Source organism: Cajanus cajan, chromosome 3 (genome assembly GCF_000230855.2).
Source record: "Cajanus cajan strain Asha chromosome 3, NIPB_CcT2T_4, whole genome shotgun sequence".
Lineage (NCBI taxonomy): Eukaryota > Viridiplantae > Streptophyta > Magnoliopsida > Fabales > Fabaceae > Cajanus > Cajanus cajan.
The window spans coordinates 73,304,465-73,325,075 of NC_138519.1; the positions used below are offsets into that span (position 1 = coordinate 73,304,465).

General features: G+C 28.2%; 2 protein-coding genes across 2 annotated transcripts; one reads left to right on the forward strand and one right to left on the reverse strand.

Moving 5' to 3' along the window:
* Positions 1-7,757: 7,757 nt before the first annotated feature.
* On the reverse strand, positions 7,758-11,740 carry LOC109800995 (uncharacterized). Its single transcript, XM_020361954.3, has 7 exons — positions 11,564-11,740; positions 10,913-11,072; positions 9,799-10,132; positions 9,172-9,256; positions 8,927-9,013; positions 8,601-8,837; positions 7,758-8,039 (listed from the first exon to the last, which is right to left on the reverse strand). Exons 2-7 carry the CDS (start codon positions 11,062-11,064, stop codon positions 7,963-7,965), a joined length of 972 nt encoding a protein of 323 aa, XP_020217543.1. The 5' UTR covers positions 11,065-11,072; positions 11,564-11,740; the 3' UTR covers positions 7,758-7,962.
* A 4,328-nt stretch (positions 11,741-16,068) lies between these two features.
* On the forward strand, positions 16,069-20,209 carry LOC109796122 (mitochondrial 28S ribosomal protein S29-like protein). The gene is made up of 7 exons (XM_020355768.3): positions 16,069-16,448; positions 16,568-16,734; positions 17,080-17,291; positions 18,622-18,876; positions 19,008-19,094; positions 19,340-19,512; positions 19,870-20,209. The coding sequence occupies exons 1-7, from the start codon at positions 16,165-16,167 to the stop codon at positions 19,979-19,981; spliced, it is 1,290 nt and encodes a 429-aa protein (XP_020211357.1). The 5' UTR covers positions 16,069-16,164; the 3' UTR covers positions 19,982-20,209.
* The last annotated feature ends 402 nt before the right edge of the window (positions 20,210-20,611 follow it).

Here is a 20,611-nt window from a genome sequence, read left to right on the forward strand (position 1 = left end):
TTCTTTACTCGAGTCATACCTAGTTTCACACTATTAGGAGTAATTTCACAAGTCAAACTTAAATTCCTAATGTGAGCTAAAAGATACATCCCTTTAACCATAAGGGGAGATATATATAGAGGTTTCCTACTCAAAGTATCGACCACCACATTGGCTTTTTCCAAATAACAACTAAGATTAAAATCTTAATCCTTAACAGTTTCCAACTATTTCTTCTGTCTCATATTCAACTCTTTTGGATCAAACAGATATATAAGATCCTTATGATCACTAAATATCTCAAACTTAGAATCATACTAGTAATGTCTCCAAAATCTTAGGCATAACTATCATAACCTCTAATTCAAGGTCATGGGAATAATCCACCCAAACCTGTCTTCAAAGCATCACTACATAACACATAACACTCACTAGAGTCTGGTAGTCTTAACATTAGTCAATCATTTCTTAAGAGTTTGAAAACTACTTTCACACTTACTATTCCATAAAGGCAACTATCTTTTCCTGATCAATCTAGTCAAAGGTAAGGTTATCTAAGAGATTTCCTCAATAAATCTCCTATAATAATAAGTTAATTCAAGAAAACTCATATCCACACTAACTGACTTTGGTATCTCCCACTTAAACATAATTTCTACCATAAATAGATATACATTATATCTCCATTAGAAATCATAGGACCTAGAAAATTCACTTCATACAATAAAAATTCATACTTAAATAACTTAGCATAAAGCTGTCTTGAATATATTTTCACCCTCAACTCCAATATGATGATATCACATCCTAAGGTCAATCTCACTAAACACACAAATATTCATTAATGGATCCCTAAGGTCATCTATCCACATATCAACATACATGCATATCAATTAGAATGCCTACTTTAAACCTTCATATGTATACCATCCTTAAGCATGTATGAATCAATTACCGTTTACTACGTATAACCTGTACATGAATAGCCTTTACCACATAACATCATACAACCTTAAAGAAACTTTTGATCCATAAGACAACACCTCAGAATATCAGAATAAAATCGATTTCCTAATAACTCACAAATATCATGATAACATATATATCCCTTTAACAACTATCAAAGAAAATGATACATAGAAAATTATATAGGCTATCACCAAATGATCTCAAACTTATTACCAAAAGAAAGCTATCAAGATAAGCTATCACTCTTATGAAGACTTAAAATTCTAAAATGATCATATACTTAGCTAAAATTCCAAGAATTATAATAGATATAATCAGCTCCAACAGCTAAACCTTTGCTCACTAAAATATTCATAACGAAAGTTCTAGATCTCCATTGTACCTGATTTTGGTGCCCTTGACAAGTTAACATCCAAGACTACGACTTTTATGAAGATCATAAAATCCAACTCTATCAATATAATACTTGTTCTGGCACAGTAAAATTGCAGCTAAAACATTCCCTGCACTAATCACTAAAAGAGCACACCAAATTCTAAGGCCACAAAAATACCTTAAAATATTTCAGAACCATTATTTAAGCTTCTTCCTACAATTCTAAACCAAAATAACTCACATATTTAACACAAATGGTTTAAAAGTTGAAATAGAATCCTCATGTAACTTAATAATAATAATTAACATGTAAGCATCAAAACACAAAAATCATATTAGAACATTTAAAAGTAATAAAGAAAATTATAAATTCATTCCAGTAAAGGTGGCAGAGCCTCCTAGTTAGGAATAATTTATAACTTCTAAATCATGTAAAAATAAAAATAAATAACAGAGATGCACACTTTAGCCTTTCATCAAAACATTCAAAATCTCATTAGATTCAATCGCTAAAAATTATAGACTTCGTCTACCAAACAAGCATGGTAAACTCATAACTCACGACCGATTGAATCGACCTGCTCTGATACCACTTAATGTAACGCCCAATTTATATAACAATAATTATATATAATATTTTCGCAATAATATCATTAACAATATATTTTTTTTAATAATAATAAAGGTAAATAAAAAGAATATTTTGTAAAATTATACATGACATATCATTCTAAAATAGTTACAATAATTTACTATTTTACACGTTATTTATTTCTTCTACTTCTATTACAATAATTACATCGATAGTGAAAAGAAAATTACAATTGAAATAATATGATTGACAAATAAAATTATAATAAATCCATCAAATAGTCTCCATATTCCAATTTCTTCCAAGTAGGACAGCGGTAATAACAACTACAAAATGATCTGAAATCTCAAGTAGATCCATCTATTTTATAATATATTTAATTTTAAATACAAAGAAAAGAGAGGAGTAAGAACAATATCCAATAAATACAATAATTCAAAAGAATAAACAAAATTATTTATAATAAATATTAAACACACACACACACACACACACACACACATATATATATATATATATAAATATATATAGAAATCATATATTAGATTTTCATGATACAATAAAATTTGAATTATACTTGTAGTGACTAGTCAGGATAAATGAGCATCATCATAATATCAACCAATAAAAGGATATTTCACCTTAATCAACAATAGGATATTTCACCTTCATTTCTTACTCATTTAAATTCCCAAGATCAAACCTCCAACTACAAATAATTCAAACTTTATCTTCTATGACCATAGAATAATACTTATCTTCATAAATACGTGAAAAAATAACAACAAGACGAGTCCAAGATATCACAATTATATCATAGTTGATTATAAATATATTTACAATAAATATATTTACGTAAAAAGAATATATTAAGAGTAGTACCAATGACATAAATAAATATGACAATCATTATAAAATAATTAAACAATATAAAATATGAACACCTTAATAATTATTATGGATAAAAATAATCGTAGATTAAACAAATAAATGAGGTTAGGGACACCCCACTAAATAAATATACATAAAAAATAACATAAATAAATATACATAATAGTATGTAAAATTTAAAAGAGATAAGGTTCTCCTTCCCCTTACCTAGATAAGTAGGAACTAAAACTTGGGCAAGACCTCCCCCTCTGGATTCCCTTTTTCTTTCCCTCTCTTTCTTTTTCTTTCTCTCTCTTTCTCTCTCTTTTTCTCTCTCTCTAAGATTTTCACCTTCTCACTAAGTTGTAAATTTTTCACAGCCCAAGCCTCCTATTTATAGGTATTCTGGCGTACCCGGAACGGCCCGTACTGATTTCGGAGCCTTAAAATATACATAAATTTCTCAACTGGAACGGCCCGTTCTGAAATCAGAACGGCCCGTTTCCAAAAAGCAGAGCGACCCGTTCTAAAATTAGAACGGCCCGTTCTGGAGTTCACTTTTACACAGGTTGACCATAAGGAGAACGACCTGTTTTCAACTTGGATTTTAGGCCATTTTTGTTTATCTGGAACGGCCCGTTTCACTTTTTGGAACACCCGTTCCGCTTTTAGGAACAGGCCGTTCCGCTTTCTGGGAACAGCCCATTCCGCTTTTCGGAACAGGTCGTTCTGGGCCTAAAAAAATCAGAATTAATTTTTTTATAAATAATTTAAATTATTACAAACTTTTAAAATATTCTATAAAGCTCCTTTTAATTAACAAAAATAATAATCTTCATAAATATAAAAATAAATAATAATTAATAGCCTATTAGTAGAAAATTCGGGATGTTACACTATAGCTTCTAATTCAATAAATTTTATTATTTCTACTGGCTTTTATACATAATTTTGAAAGATTAAAATAAAATATTTTGTTTAAAATATAAAATAATATGTGAATTTTGTAATTAAAATTGAAAATACTTATATTTTCATAAAATAAAATTATTTCTTTTATTTTTCAGTTTTCAATTAGTTTAATAATTTTTTTGATGAGTTCAATTAGTTTATTAATTACTTTTGTCAAAGTGAAATAATTAGTTATCTGTAAAGTATTTGAAATTAATTAATTTATTTATTTTTATTGAAACCAATTATTTAATTAAATAAATGAATTAAAAATAATAATTAAACCCCTAATTTAAATAAATGTAATTAGGTAGTTGTAATATTCTAAATTTATGATACAATATTATCTTATATATATATATATATTTCTTTTTAAATTTTAGTTATCCTATTTAAAATAAATCAATATGGTGGTACTATTAATTTTTTTTATAGATAGTTATAATTTACATCATCATATAAATATATATATATATATATAAATAGTTATATATAAATATATATATATATATATATATATATATGTATATAGATAACATCCACTAATATAATATTTATAATATTATAATTATAAATAAGATTATCTATTATAATATGATAATTTATGTATTAATAAGGTAGTAAACGTATTGGTATAATTAAAGTAAATAAATAATTAAAAGAAATACATAAAAGCAAGTGATGTAATGTGTGATGTAATATGTGTGCTTAAGAGAAGATAAGGTGAATAGAATACGTGTAAAGGTGTGTGCAGTGAATGATGGGAGGGGGATGCTAAACGTGTATAGAATATAAGGAAAGTGAAATACGTGGCATGTGAAAAAGGGATAGAATATAAGAAAAGTGAAATGATGAATTTAAACGTAAGGTGGAGAAGAAGGATGAGTACTACAGTAGATAAGGTAAATATGTAGGGTAATTAATTGAAGAACAGAGGAGTTACGCATTACCTTACGTAATTCAAGGAGTATTACACCCCTATAAATAGGTGTTGCAATGGAACCGTTCAGCATTGTAAAAAAATACAAGAACGTAGAAAGAGGAATACGTGAAAGGGAAAGACAGTGTGTTAGAAACAATTTCATATCTACTAAGGTAAGGGGAGGAGAACCTTGTTTCTTTAAAATTTTATTTACTACTATGTTATTTATTTATGTTATTTTCTTGATACATTTATCTAGTGAGGTGCCCCTAACCTCATTTATTTGCTTAACCTATGCTCATTTTTATCTATAATAATTGCTAAGGTGTTCATATTTTATATTGTTTAATTATTTTATATTGATTGTCATATTTATTTTTATTATTGGTACTCTTAATATATTCTTTTTACGTAAATATTTATTATTAATATATTTATAATTAACTATAATATAATTGTGATATCTTGAAATTGTCTTGCTGTTATTTTGCATGAATTTATGAAAATAAATATTGTTCTATGGCCATAGACGATAAAGTTTGAATTATTTATAGCTGGAGGTTTGACCTTGGGGATTTAAATGAGTAAACATTCATGGTAAAATATTCTGTTGATATTGGGTTGACATTACAATAATGCTCATTTATCCTGACTAGTCACTATTAAAATGATTCAAATTTTATTATTAAATTTTTATGTTATTATATATAATCTTGTTCTTTATTTAATTAAATATAATTATTTAATAAGTGTTCTCACTCCTTATTTCTTGTTTTGGAAAAATTTAATAATTAAATAAATATAGATAATGGATGTGCCAGCGATATTCCCTGCTCATTTTCCTTCAATTATTTATGCTGTATTTTCCGGGACTACGTGGAGTGTGGATGCGGTGGCAAACGCAGTCACCTTCAATGAAGTAGCAGTGTCAAGCTTTACTTTCTCCCCGAATCAAGAAATTCCTACCGTAATCGATGGTCCTATAATAGTCACCTTCTTTTTACCACCTGCGAACCATGTGAACCCCATCGTGAATCTGTTCCAACCACCTATGTAATTATTATGGAAGTAGAAAAATAAACACTATGATGTGTAAATAAGCTTGAAATAATCTGTATTATATAAGTAAGAAAAGCAACTACGCGCGTTTTTTGAAATATTGTAATGATAAGTACTTATGATATGATATAATGTATAATATTATCATACATGTGTTCTTTTAGCTATATATATATATATATGTATTTATATATATACTATTGAGGTTAATATTAATACTATTAGGCGTTATAGTAGTTAATCATTTACAATTATTCAATTGATTCTCTAAAATTTGTAAAATCATCGAAAGTTGCTATTTTTCTACTGGTCTCAAGTTTTCATAGGCTTAAATTGGGTCCTAAATACAAAAGTTACAAAAAAAAAAAAATCAATGACCCAATTATAGTTTTTTTTTAATTTAGAGACTAAATTAAAAAATATATGAAAAATTCATGGATTTATGATGTATTAAACTTTATTTAAAATAATTAGAAATATTCATTTTACGTAACTAAAATTTAAAATAAATGAATTTTTAAATAAATGAATTATATTTTAATTAAAATGTGTAATGTATAAATACTTTTAACATATAAAACATATTTTGTATTTATTATAAATAATATTATCATAAAAAATCATTTTTAACTATTGATAATTTAAAAATATATTAAAATTTATTTTAAAAATAAAAATGGAAATAAAGAAATAAGAGACTTATAAAAGTCCTTAAACACACTATTGTAAAAAAAAAAAACTCCTTAAAATTACGATTGTCAAAGAAAATTTTCACTCTTATTTAATATGACTATTTTAATTTGTCCACAAAAGATTTTTAAATGATTGATAAATGAACATATTACAGAAAAATAGTATATTTTAGTGTATATATATAACGAATTAGAATAGGCTTTTACGTCCTTATCCATCTCCTTGAATTTTATCGAATAATTATTTGAAGTCTATTTCGATCTAGTTAAGACCCAAAATATATAGTACAAAATTGGGTCAATTTAGTATTTTAACATAATATATCAATATTAATATTATGTATATTTAAACAGTCAAATAAAAAATAAAAATTAAATTAAAGGTATATTTTACAGTATATATCTTAAAATAAATAATATCTTGTTAGACAAAATATAATCTATCAAATAAAATAATTTAATTATTAATATACAATTATTTTTACAAAAATATATATTTTTGAAAGAATGTAACACATTAAATTGTGTTTAAACGACTTGAAAGATAATTTAATCTCATTCTAAAAGATACAGTAAATTTAATTTTAAAATTTAAACTATTCTATAATCTATTTGGATCATGTCAATGAGACTGATGGAGTCTTACTCACTCTTAATATATAAATCAATTTTAATTTTAAGACTCGTAAATTAAGTGAACAAATCAGTAATTTGCTTTTTAAAAAAAATTATTCTTTATCACATAATTTATTTCCTGCCTTTGAGTCATATTTATGAGTGTAAAATTATTTTTTATTCATACTTTACATTTTAGCATAAAAATATAAATTAAATAATAAATAAATAAACTTAATAATATGTAAAAAAAAATATAGTAGAAAAATTACACTGAACATCATAAACAAATTATATAAGTTAAATTAAAACTTTATATCTTTTAAGAAAAATAATTTTAAACTTTAAATTTGCTTGCTCTAAATAATTTATTTAAATTTATTTCGATCAAAAGTTGTCAAAGTTTTGATCACGTCGTTAGAATCATTATATCTAAGGGTTGTCCACGTTTTTTCATTAGAAAGGCATCTCATGAAGTTAAAAAAAAAAATATTATAAATTATTTTTAATTTTAATTTTTAAACTATGTGAGACTTTTTAAACACATTGAAACTGAATAATATTTTAGTTTAATTTGTTTTTCATATGTACTACGTCTAGAGTTCAAGGTATTGAACTTGAATTGTTTATACCCCTATACAATGTTTCCATTATCTTCTCAAGGTTGCAAATAGAGGGAAAGGGTTATTCAAGGTAAATGTGCCAAAAAATAATTCATTAAAATACGTTATAATAACAATAATAACTCAATAAATGTAATTGAAATATATAGAAACAATACAATATCGTCTCTTGTTTTTATTAATGGAAACTTACTTTTTCATCTATAGGATCTAGCAACTATTTAGAAGTGTTTAAATCGTAATATAAATAGTACAAAATTTCTTCATATATTACTCTTATTTGAAATAGGAAAATAATTTGTAACAACAAGAACACTAGATGTTCAAGTGAAGAACTTTGTCAGCAAAAATTGCTACAATAACTGGACCAGACAAATCACCTATGGCACAACCTGAAAATAATAAAGAATATAGAGTAAAAAAAAAAAAATAAGAAAAAACCAGCTTTGCATGATTCAATCAAAGGTATCAACTACACACTCAATCTCTTCAACACATTTTTTTTCTTATTAATTTAAATTCGTAAGTTTTACTAGTTTAGAAATGAAATTAACCAAATAAAAAATGAGACCCAAAATGTACATTAGAACAAACATAAATTTTACCATATAAAATATGGTGTGTCTAGAAAAGAATATCAGGGCATTTTTTTGTTTTTATTCTTTTTTTTTCATTTTTAATTTAGAAAACTGACAAATTGTTTTCAATGTTTTACTTGTTCTCAAAGATTTGTACAAAAGCAAAGATAAAAAAAAATTGTTTTCTTTGTTTCTTATACAAATATGTGAAAACCAAATTAAAAAAAAAATGTGACAATTTTGTAGATTAAGATTAAAAATAAGAAATAATTAAAAATAAAAGTAAAAAGACCTTAAATGGTGTCATACTAACATTTATGTAAGAGTAATTAATAACAACGTGACAATATTTGCATGCAATATTCATATTCTTACCAATCCACTGGCCAACTGATGGACGACAAAGAGAAGCCCCAATCCCTGCCCCAATAGAGGCAAAAATTAGAGATGCATTGCACCTAACTGTAGCCATGAAAACCTTTTGTCTAAGAAGTCTCATTCTCACAACTTTGTTAATATTATTATTCTCATTCTTTAACTTTGACTTAAAGAATTGAAATAATCCAATGCCTACTTGGACCAGCCATGATGCTCCAACTCCAAGCATGTACCCTATACACAAATATTAGCACAAGATAGATTAATTCAACAGCTCATTAATCAACCTTGTAATGAACATAAAATTGACTAATTGCTTTAACCTCTGAATGTTGTTTTGCACACAGAGTAAAAGTAAACTAAAGTAGGCATTTTCCTTCCAGCCTTGCGAACAACTGATTGAGGAACATCTGTTAAAGACATCACATAAATATAATGGGTATGAGATTTATAAAAAATGTCATCAAACAATCATAATATTTGCTTTTATTGTGTTTATTTTTGGTCATTTAATATAATTAATTTTGAATTCAGAAACAATTTGGAAAAATAAAATAAGATAACACACCTTTAATTAGTTTCCATGCCATTCTTCTTGAAACATAATGGACAACAATTCTTTCTAAAATGCGTCTAGTTGTCACCACAGTAACCTATAATGAAATTGAAACAAGTCAACTATGCTAATATTCAAACATTGGTAAATAAAAGTAGAAACAAAATATAAGATTTCACAGTAAAGTAGAAGTTATCGAAAATGTATATTTTTCACTTGGGCACTTTGGTAATTTCCTAATAGAAAAATTTCAAGAACCAATAAAATGATTAATGGATCTCTAATGAAAAGTTCCTTATGGAATAAAAAATATAAATAATTTATATGGAGAGAACTAATTAAATTGGTGTTACTTCTTATTAATTCAAAATGAATGAACTAAATTGCCCTCTTTGGTGTTTATGCCACATTAGTATGGAAAATTAAAAAAAAAAACACACACACACACACAGGCACATGTATATGAGCTTTTTTAAAAATAAATAATAATTTGACAGTCTAACATGATTTTGTGATGGTAATAGTGTTATAAATAGAATTTTATTGCAAATTACAAATATTAATGGAAGTTCCACATTTTATTAAATATTGCATGCTATGACTTTGAACCAATGATGAGAGACATAAGATAAGGCTCACCTCGCGGATGATTTGCAGTATTGACTTTTTGAAGGGAACACTTAGTTTGCCACAAAGTTCACCTTGTTTGTCCTGTAGAAACTCAACATCATCTTGTTCCATCTTTGCATGAGGCTCCATAAGAGGCAAATAAAACATCAGAAATGACCTCAATGTGATCATTGCAAATGACTTTAGTTCAAAAGCAGAAAATAATGGTTTAGGCTCAATGTTGTAGTGCTTGGTACTATATTTTAGAGAATCATGATAAAAATATTTCCCTGGTACATTTCCTATACTAGGAACATAATCTTCAGAAATTGTTGCTCCAGCATCACAATAAGCAGTTGGTATCCTAAAATGAAAGTTTTGCAGCAAAAATGTCAATATAACTCAATGTTCAAAAAAGTAAAACATGCAAGGAAACAAGTATGGAAAATGCATAATCCAAATGAGGAACATATTTGACATTCTTTATTCTGATCTCTTTATATTTTAGTCAACAATGCATATTTTGTAGACTTTGTAAAATAATGTTCATTGTTCAATGATGCATTCTTAATACTATGAACCCTTCACTAGAACCTCAACATTATAGCAAATATTGCATACGTAACTCATTTACAAAAGAAAAAAAGAATGTTTAATGGAAGAATGCAAAGAAAGGATAAAAATTATAACTATTTACCATCCTAATCAAATTCAAAAATAGTTCATATTAGACTTAAATTTCTTTTATGATTGAAATTGTCAAAATTTGCTTTCAGTCCCTATATTTTTTATGATCTTTATAATATTCAAACTTTTTATTTTGAGTTTTAGTGTTAGTCTCTATTAAACATTTATGTGGCTTCATTTGGTGCTACCATGTGGTAACACCTTATGGATTTGTATAAACATTCTTATAAAAGAGGAAAAAAGTAAAAATTTAAATATTATAAAGTCATAAATAAATAAAAACTACTTAACCTAAAAACAACAATATTTATGTGACAAACGACATATTTAAACTTTTTTTTTATTGATTGAGATGCCTCCTTGTTAAATCCAAGCAAGACACATCAACGATTGAAATAAAATGCTAATGTTATACAAAGATTAAATTGTGCAGAGAAAAACTAGTGAAGGATCATACCCAAAGAAATCCTTTGAGGCAAAAGATGTGGTGGCAGCAAAGGAGGCAATGGTGCAAGATGTAGTAAAAAAGGAAGGGGATTGATAGGACCGTGCTGTGTTGAAGCTTTGGTTTTTCCTCCATAGATCTAATAGTAAAGTTATACCCGCCATCGTAGCACCTTAAATGTTACAACACTATTCAGCAAGTGATAAAACCATTTCCTTAAACATCAGTAACTATGATACATTAATGAAAAAATCTACAAAACAAAGACCACATAGTTGGCAGTGGCAAAACCAAGGTTTTAAAAATTAGTTTGCAATCACAATTTTTATCATGATCTCAAGGTTTTTTTAGGGGTCTACGACCACAATGCAACCATAATTGTATTTGCATCGACTGCATTTGTTTACAATTTTTCGTAATATCTAAAAATGCTACAAAGATGCAATCATGACTGTAATTTACAATCTTGGGCAAAACTATTGGCATTTCAAGTTTTAATATATTTGATTTAGTTCTGATGTATGTATTCATTTGAGTTTCACATGCATTGAAAAGATCTTCACATCTTAGAATTAAAAATATTGTATACAACCCAAAATCCCAAATAACTGTGAGGATTGAATTATATGTGAACAAATTCGAAAAACAAAAACATTAGGATACCTTGGCGCAAGGTTTGAGACGCAAATGGGAGGATACTAATGCCAAATTTTTTTTAAAAGAAATGTGAGAGGTTAACCAAGAGAAAGTTGGAACAAGTAATAGTTGAGGCAGGAAAGGAGGAGATAGGAACAGAGATAACAAAACAGTTAACAAATGTGTTTGATATGCATGGAGGACTATTTTTGCGGCAATTTGGATCTGTGATCTGTCTCTCCGACTTATACGAGGTCTTGTTCTTTGTTACTTTTCATTGGTAATTACTTTTTCTTTTCTTTTCTAGACTACAATTTAAGGTGAAATATAAAGATATAGAGGAATATCATGTTTTCATAATTATAAATCTACACTTCATCATTTGTCTTAACAAATGCATTCCTGTTCGCATACAACAAAACTGTGTTTTTAGTATTTTCTATCTATTACAATTGAAGTTTTACATTAATAACTTCAGCCATTGTTTAATATAATTTCTTATTACACTAATTATCGAATAAAATTCTAATTGTGAAATGAAAATAGTACAAAAAATACCTAAAATATATTACATCTAAATTTTGTCCCTAACTTTATGTTATCTTAATGATACTTATACACTATTGATAAATACCTTATTTCTTTTTTACTTGATATCAAAAATAAGGTTGGCCATATTTTCTTTCCAAAAACTTTAGTGAGCACAAGATTTTTTTATTTTTTTATTTTTTTTTATAATCTTACTTCAACTAGTTCACGAAAAACCTATAAACGTGACATGCATAATTATGTATAAGTTTGTAGCCTCTATGTCCTCAACTGATGTGTATGCTCAAATGGATTCAAATATAACACGAGACTTGTTAGATATGATAATAGAATCATCTTTAATTTAAGATTCTAAAAATAAATCACGCATAACCTTTTGATTTTATTTATTTATTTTATTAAATCAAGCAAATATTTGTACAAACTTCTATATTGAGTATTATTAAGAGAAGAAAATAAAAAGTCAAATAAATATCATTATACACTAATTTATAAAAACTTTCTCAAATTGACTTCTTCAAAATATATTTTTAACTTATAAAGAATTTTATTTTATTTTTCTTTCTTTTAATTTCATTATTTTTTTCATATTTAAACAAAATCAAGATGTTAACTGCTTTAAACAAAATCATAAAACACTCATTTAAGCTTTGTTTATAAAAAATTATAAACAATTTATTTTATCTTATCTTTATTAGAATAGATGAGTTAATTTAAGAGGGGTGAATTGAATTTTTCTTAATATATAGTTTCTTTAGATCTTTAAAACTTTTTCTCAAACCATTATTTTAAATGCATGTCTCAAGTAATTGATCACAATACACAAACATTTAGTTAAAGATCAATTCTTTCAGATTATTTTATGCAAACTAACTTATATATTAATGCCAAAAATTAAAAGATATAAATATATGAAGAAAAGATATATATTAAAAGGGGATCGAATAGTGTGTATCAAAATTCACATGATTTTCGTAGTGAAGTAATAACTCTAGTTAGATAAAGCGCGAATAGTAATAAGATGGAACATTGTATATTTTTATACTGATTTATATCAATCACCGAAACTACGACCAATTCCCAATCTAATCAGATTGAGTTTCACTATCTTTAAACAAAGATATAAGTATTCTTTAAACAAGTCACTTTTGACTCAACCTTAAGTATTTTTTGATTTTTTCCTTCAAACAATTACCCAAATATTCTTTTAACAACAAGTCTATCTAAGCTTAGCAACGAAGTATTCTTTTGCAATTAAGTATCTTTAAGCTCAAAACAAGTATTCTTTTTCAAAACAAGTCTCTTTAGGCCCAACCTTGTAATAATGATTATGAAGGTTACACAATGTTATATTTGTCTCACTTAGATGTTATATAACCAATACAGAGCAATGAATATTTACAAGAAAGAATAGATTTACAAAAGTATGTTTTTGTACAAATGTATATGTATGTTTGTTCTCTTGTATATAGCGCATCTGTATCTTTCTTGAATTTTAAATCTTCTTATATAATAGCTCAAAAAAGATGATTGTTACAACATTTTAAGTACAACTCACAAGTTTATTTCGTCTGTCTTTATTGTCTTTCCTTATGATGATAGTTAATCATTCGACTCATTTAATGCAAACATTAAATGTATTTTACCAAATGGTATCTCTTATCCGATCAAAAATGCTACTTATTATTTTTTCATATCAAAAGCTTATAAAAGTAATGTCAGTGCAGTGCAATAATAATAGTGACTTTATATATTTTTCTTTGTGATTTTAGGGATTTTCATCCTTAATCATAATGAAAAGTATGATCTTGTTCTCTTTAACAGATTTATGAGTTCTAAGATAATATCATAATTCGATTTATTAAGAAATAAAACATTCAATAAGTTTTTGTCATTAATCTCAATAAATATTTCGAATATATATTTTTGAAGACGTTTTAGAAGATATTTTTTTTATAAAAATATTTTGTTACTGAAGAGATTTAAGATCTTTTTTGACTTAATAAAAAAAATATAAATAATTTATATTGATTAATCTCAACCTTAAAAAACTCCATCTAGTTGTTAGCACCCATCGAGAATTTTCATTAAAAATATCAATTTCTTTACGTTCAATCAACACTAGACTAATAACAAAAATTCTTCCAAACATAATTTTTTTTTATTGTTCTCTCAATTGAAACCCTATTTTCATGAGTGATCAATTCTCCGAGAAACCATATCTCAAAAGATTACAATCCTATACGAAGGGCAAAATGGAAATAAATCACTTGATTGTGTACTTTTTCAACAATTAAGCACTTCTAGCTTTCACCTTCGTAGACAATTTGATTTTTGTACGAAGGTAGATAATGATCATTCTTGAAACTACAAAAAATGCTTCTCTTTGAGCACAAAATGTCACTCGGTTAAATGCTTGGATGGTTTTAAGGAAAATAAAAAATTTATATTTATAATAAAACATTTTAATGTTAGAGTAATCGATTAAAACGATCATCTATAACTTTAAAAACTTATTTTGTACACAAACTATAATCGATTAATTCAACTTTTAATCAATAAAAAAGAGAGATGTTTTCAACCATGCAAGTCAATTTATCGATTAAAACAAAATCGTAAATGATTAAACTATTTTCTAGAATTAGTTAAAGAACTCTCAATTGAATGTAATCCATTAAACAGTATTCTAATCGATTAAAACAAAACAAGATGTATGGAATTGATTAAACTCTCTTTTAAAACCAAAATTAATGATTTTTATATTTAAAAAAACCATTTTAGCCAATATAATCAATTACACAAACAAATTAATCAGTTATTGATCTGTTTTAGTTTTTGATTTTAACAATATAAAAATGATTACTTCTTATGTTCTTGATTCCTTTTAAACTTATAAAATCATCTTATCACTTTAATTTCACTAAGAAACTTGGTAGATTTTCTTTAATCCTTTTTTAAGACACACTATTGTTTCGTAAGAGACTTATTAACAAACCTAAGACACGAATAAAGTAAAAGTATATGACCATGATAAAAGGTAGATCTCTAATTCTTCATGTAATCTTCAGCTTATGCCTTTATGATCAAGTTTATTAAATCTTATGTTATACGTGATTATGAGAGTATTTGGGAGATTTTATGAAAATATCTAATAATTAGTCTATAAAATGTTTTTAACTTATTTTTTTTTTTTATATAAGTTTTCCGATATAGCTTATAAGAATAACTTATGTGAAACTTATAAAAAGACTCACCTTCAAATCCTCACAAGGTCAAAAATAAAAAATGTCTATTTTTTTTTATTTCTTTCTCCAAATTAAATATATGCATTTTCTTTTCCTTACCCAAATCAATATAAATATTAAATTTTACAAACAATAATTAAAATTATGTGTTGTAGTAATTTGACTTGGTGGGATGTTAAAATCTAGCCCCTAAATAAATTTTGAGCATAATATTTTTTTTATAAAAATAATCCAGTATTGATTATTGTTAGGATTATTTTAGAAATAAAAATTAAGTTTAGATTAAGATAAATACCAATCTCTTTGAGAATTTTTAATAAAATTATGAATCATTTAATTCATTTTCAATACAAGTTTGTATGAAAGAATATAAAATATGAAAGAAATCAAATTTTAGTTTAAAGAAATAAAAAATGTTAACTAGTTTTGCAAAGCATTAATTTAATAAATGTATATTTGTAGATATTTATTTATTTATTTATTTTATCTATCATAATGATAAAAATTAAGTTTAAACTTGAGATATTTCTTACGGAAATCTGTCTGTCACTAATCTGATCTTAAGGATTTTTTATTTTTTATTTTCATTTTTTTAACATTTTTTTTGCTCATTTAAATCTCAGCCGTTGATTTCCTTCAGTCCACGTGTCTGGCTGGCTGAGTCCGAAAGAATTGCAAATCTCCATTTTTTCTCTGAACCGCAGAGGATCTTCACGCGAAATTACCATAGTAGCCCCCAAACCAAACCATTGATTCACACACTCTCCATTTCCCTACTCCAGCAGCTTCCAAAACCCAAAACAAAAACCTCACCTCTCCGAAAATAACACAGTAATGAAAATGTTGCGGTGGTCCCTTGCACGAGCTGCAGCAACCCATTCTCACAAAAATTACTCTTCTAAGGCCCCAAAGCCCACAACACCCTTCAAGCCCGATCCCAAAAAAGCCGCCGCCGCCGCCGCCGCCCTAATCGACGAACAGGAGCGTCTCCGGCAACTTGCCGCTGACGATAACAACCCGTCTCTCGATGTGGGGCCCAATGGCCGCCCTCTGTTCACCTCCGCACCTTCCCTCTCCCACCTCTCCCGCAACGACGTCTGCACATACTTCAAGCTCACGTACGCGCTCCCTCTCTGTTTCGTTTTTCGTTGTGGCATTTTGTCGAACACTTTGAGTGCGTCTTTGGGTTTGATGATTTTTCTGGATTTTGCGTTCGTGGGTCGGTTTGGTTTTGCAGGAAGGATGCCCTGAACGCGGCTTTGCCCGAGGGGTTGCCGGTGGGTATGGTGAACGAGTTTCAGGACTCCATGCGAACGGCTTTGATTGTTCGCCAGAGCTTCTTGGATCTTCGTGATAACTTCAGGCGCGTGATTGATCCACCAATGTGGTCCTCTAATGCCAAAGGTGCGGTCTTTGTGTTGTTTTTTTTATATCCCCAGATGGTTGATCCTTTTAAAATCCTTGACATTTTTTTTGGGTGATTTTCGGTGTTTCTTAAGTAGTGCATCTCTGGGGCTCAAATGAATTCAGGTTTATTTAATTTTTAATTTAATTAAAATGCACTAAAAGTATATATATTTTACATTTTGAATCCAATTACATATTGCTATGTATGGCAAGCAAGTTAGTTTTTATAGTAGTTTTCTTAAAAGTCGTAGCTAAATGTAAAAGGATATCTTTGGTTAGTTGAGACTTAAGAGTGTAAAAATTGTAACACTGAAATTGCATGGATTTTTTTTTTCTTGTCAGGAGTTAAAGTTAGGAAGCAAGTTCTGTTAGATGGCCCTGTTAGCTGTGGGAAGAGCATTGCGCTTGCGATGCTTGTTCAGTGGGCCCGAGAAGAAGGTTGGCTGGTTCTCTATGTTCCTAAAGGCAAGGAATGGACTCATGGAGGATTCTTTTACAAGCATCCTCTAACTGGTCTATGGGATACACCTGTCCAGGCTGAGAATGTTCTCAAGGCAAGCCTGGAAATTTCAATATTACACTGTTTTACTTTACTTGTATTGTGTGTTTGCTTTTTTAACTTGGGCAGGATATGTTAAACTCATTTTTCTGCGACCAGGCTAGTTTTTAGAATAAAAAATAATGCATTGAAACAATGTTTTTCTTTATGATTACTTTAGCCACAATAATTCAGTTTATATAAGCCTGTAGGATGGTAGTGAAACTGTATGTGTTAATACTTAGCATGGCTCAGTGAAAAAAAAAAAAAAAGAAGTTAAACCAAACATTCGCTTAATCCTTTAGAATTGTTTTTCCCATTATTATCAGTCAATGTTAAGCAAATATATCAGATAAGAACCTTGGGAGAACCACACTACAAAAGCTAGCTTTTGTAGTTGGAGAACCCAAGGCCTTATAAACCCTACACTATAATCCCATACTTTGGGCCTATTAGTTTCTGCCCAAAAATGGGCCTATCATTTATTTGTACTAGTTGTTTTGTCCGAGCAGCAGTTTGTAGCAAACAGGAAAACAAAATGTCACTTTGGCGGCAAATCAGTGGAGTATGTTGGTGTTTATGCTCTTGCTGCACATGTGCAACAAGAAGGTGAAGATGTGCTGGTCGGATTTGAGGAAATGGTGTTGCATCAAGGAGTAGAGAGTGAGGGAGAGAGACGATGATGACTGATTAGTTTGCTTTGGCTTGGAAGTAAATGACAGTTGAAGGCCAAGACCGTTGGGAACAGTGGTTGCCTTCATGTGTCTATTGGGAACCTATGCGATTATGCAACTGCTTGTATTCGCCTAGTTGACCTGGCCGTTTTCCTACAACTATAAGTAGAATGTTATCAATTCTTACTTCTTAGAGATGTATTATTTTTATGAATTTTTAGTGAATAAGCAAAGAATGAGTATTCCTTTTTGTCCTTTTTTCATTTCTTATCTGCTTTCTTGCTCTTTCTTTCTTTTCCTGCATACTTTCATAGCATATTTGTTTTAACTTACTTTATGGTTTTGCATTTTTTTTTATATATATTATTGTAGCCATGAATATGCAGGCTAGAGAAGTGAATATCCACATTATCAGGGAATAATAATTTTGGGTACTACAGCTACCCATTTCTGCTGTCTCAGCACATTGTGTAAAGATAGATGGATGTTTGATAAAAAAAATTGAGAAAAAAGGAAAATTTTGTTTTCTTCCTTATTTGTTTATTTTGATTTTGGTTGCCCACTTCTATTCTAGATACTAATGATAATTATGATTAGTTTACTATTTTGTTTTTGGCTTCCTGGATTGATTACCCTGAGTTATGTAGTTATGTATGGGTCATTTATTTTCAGGATTTTTTGAAGTACAATGAATCCTACCTAAAGGAACTGCCATGCCAAATATTTGATCCAATACCATTAGGTGAGGGTGCTGGTGTTGGATGGTTGAAAGATGCTGATTCCTTGGCAATACCTGAAGGTACAAGTTTATACGAGCTGGTGAAGACTGGTATTGAGCAGACACATGCAGCTGTTGGAGTGGTAGTTCGTTTGAGGAAAGAGTTATCACTTGTTAAAGACTTGCCTGTTCTTATTGCAGTAGATCAAGTGAGAAGCTTATTTCTTGATGTTAAAAACTTAAAATCATGCTCATTCTTTGAAATTATTTGTTCTCAAATTGGTTTACCATGGTATGCTATATTTTGATTGTCTTATTTTCTGTGGCTGCCTGTCTCCAGTATAATAACTGGTTTACGTTCAGTGAATATGAGGAGCCTGTCACAATCCGTTCTTGCCGGCCAATACATGCTAGAGAGCTTACAATGGTTGGTACATTGCTTTTTTTTAATTTTTTAATTTTAGAACAATGTCAGCAATATATTGCATTATGGATTATATTTCTTCTGGAAACATGTTATTTTTCATGCATTTTTATTTTGTTGCTGTAAGTTTACTTTGGAAATTTGGTCATCCTTTTATAATGGGATGGGAAAGAGAGTTTTAATTTCTGGCATTTGTGCAATTAGGCTTTTGTGCAAAATGATTGGATGCCTCCATCGTACTATTGCAGGTGAAGGCTTTTAGATCGATGAAGCATGATGATATGATGGTAGGGGCCTTTTCTCATTCAACAGCAGTAGGAAAACTTCGTAGAGACTTACCAGATGTTCCAGTAGATGCTCGTGTTATGTTTCCTCGATACAATTTAGATGAAGCGGAGGCTGTTTGCCATTATTATTTAAGGTATGCTTTACACAGTCATACAGTCTAATTTCGTGGTTGATGACATTGTCTACTTTTATATCCAATAAATTATTCTTTCATTGAATTTTCTTAAGTTCTATTTGAAATGTATCATTGTTTAGGCTTTTCCCATATTCAGGTTACATTAATAATTTTGTTAAAATAAAAAAGATACATTGTAGATTAATCGTCCGTAAGCAGAAGTATTATTGTCAATCATCTGTTGGTTGTTGATAAAGCAATTTGTATAACATTTAGCCTTTACCTTGTTTCGGTTGTTACTTGAATGCAAACAAATTCCATTGCATGCAATTGTGCTTTACATTGTTGAAACTGTTATGTTTTCATTTTTGACAGGCAAAGGCTAATCCGTCGTGAAGCATTCTCTGAAGAAAACTGGAAGAAAATTTACTTCCTATGCAATGGAAATGGAACAGAGATTAGGGGTTTGGTTCCTTTCATGCGATGACAGACAACAGATGCATTATTTTTTCACCAGTGAGATGTGTTACGATTGTTGTTTTTAATAATATAATGTTTCCCATTTTCTTCATCACAGGATCAAATGGATTGCTGTTTGCACGATCCACTTCAATCCTTTTAATTTTTTTTTCTAACAATTGTTCTCAAAGGCAATGTACTATTATGTATATTAACATGCATTTTACAGTTTTAGAATCAGTAATTATTTCCTTGACTTTACGTAAATAAACATTATACATATACTAACGACACTCGTTGAACAAATCCAAGGCATTTTGCATTTTTTCTCTCCCAATTGTACAAGCACCGTTGAACAAACCAAGTATGAGAAGATGGAAGGAAAGAGATGAATATTTACACATTAAAATGTTAAATGATCATGCATTCATATTTTCTATTGTATCATATTTTCTGTCAAATAAAAATATATCTTGGAAACCCAATATATACGACGTCGGCAATTAGAAATTTAATCTTTAACATGTATAAAGGATGATTTGGTGTACATATTCTTTTAGATGATTTTATTTTTAAATTTTTAAATAATAAAAAATAATATTAAAAATTAATCATTTTTAAAATATGAATTCAAAATTTTAATATTAAATAATTTTGA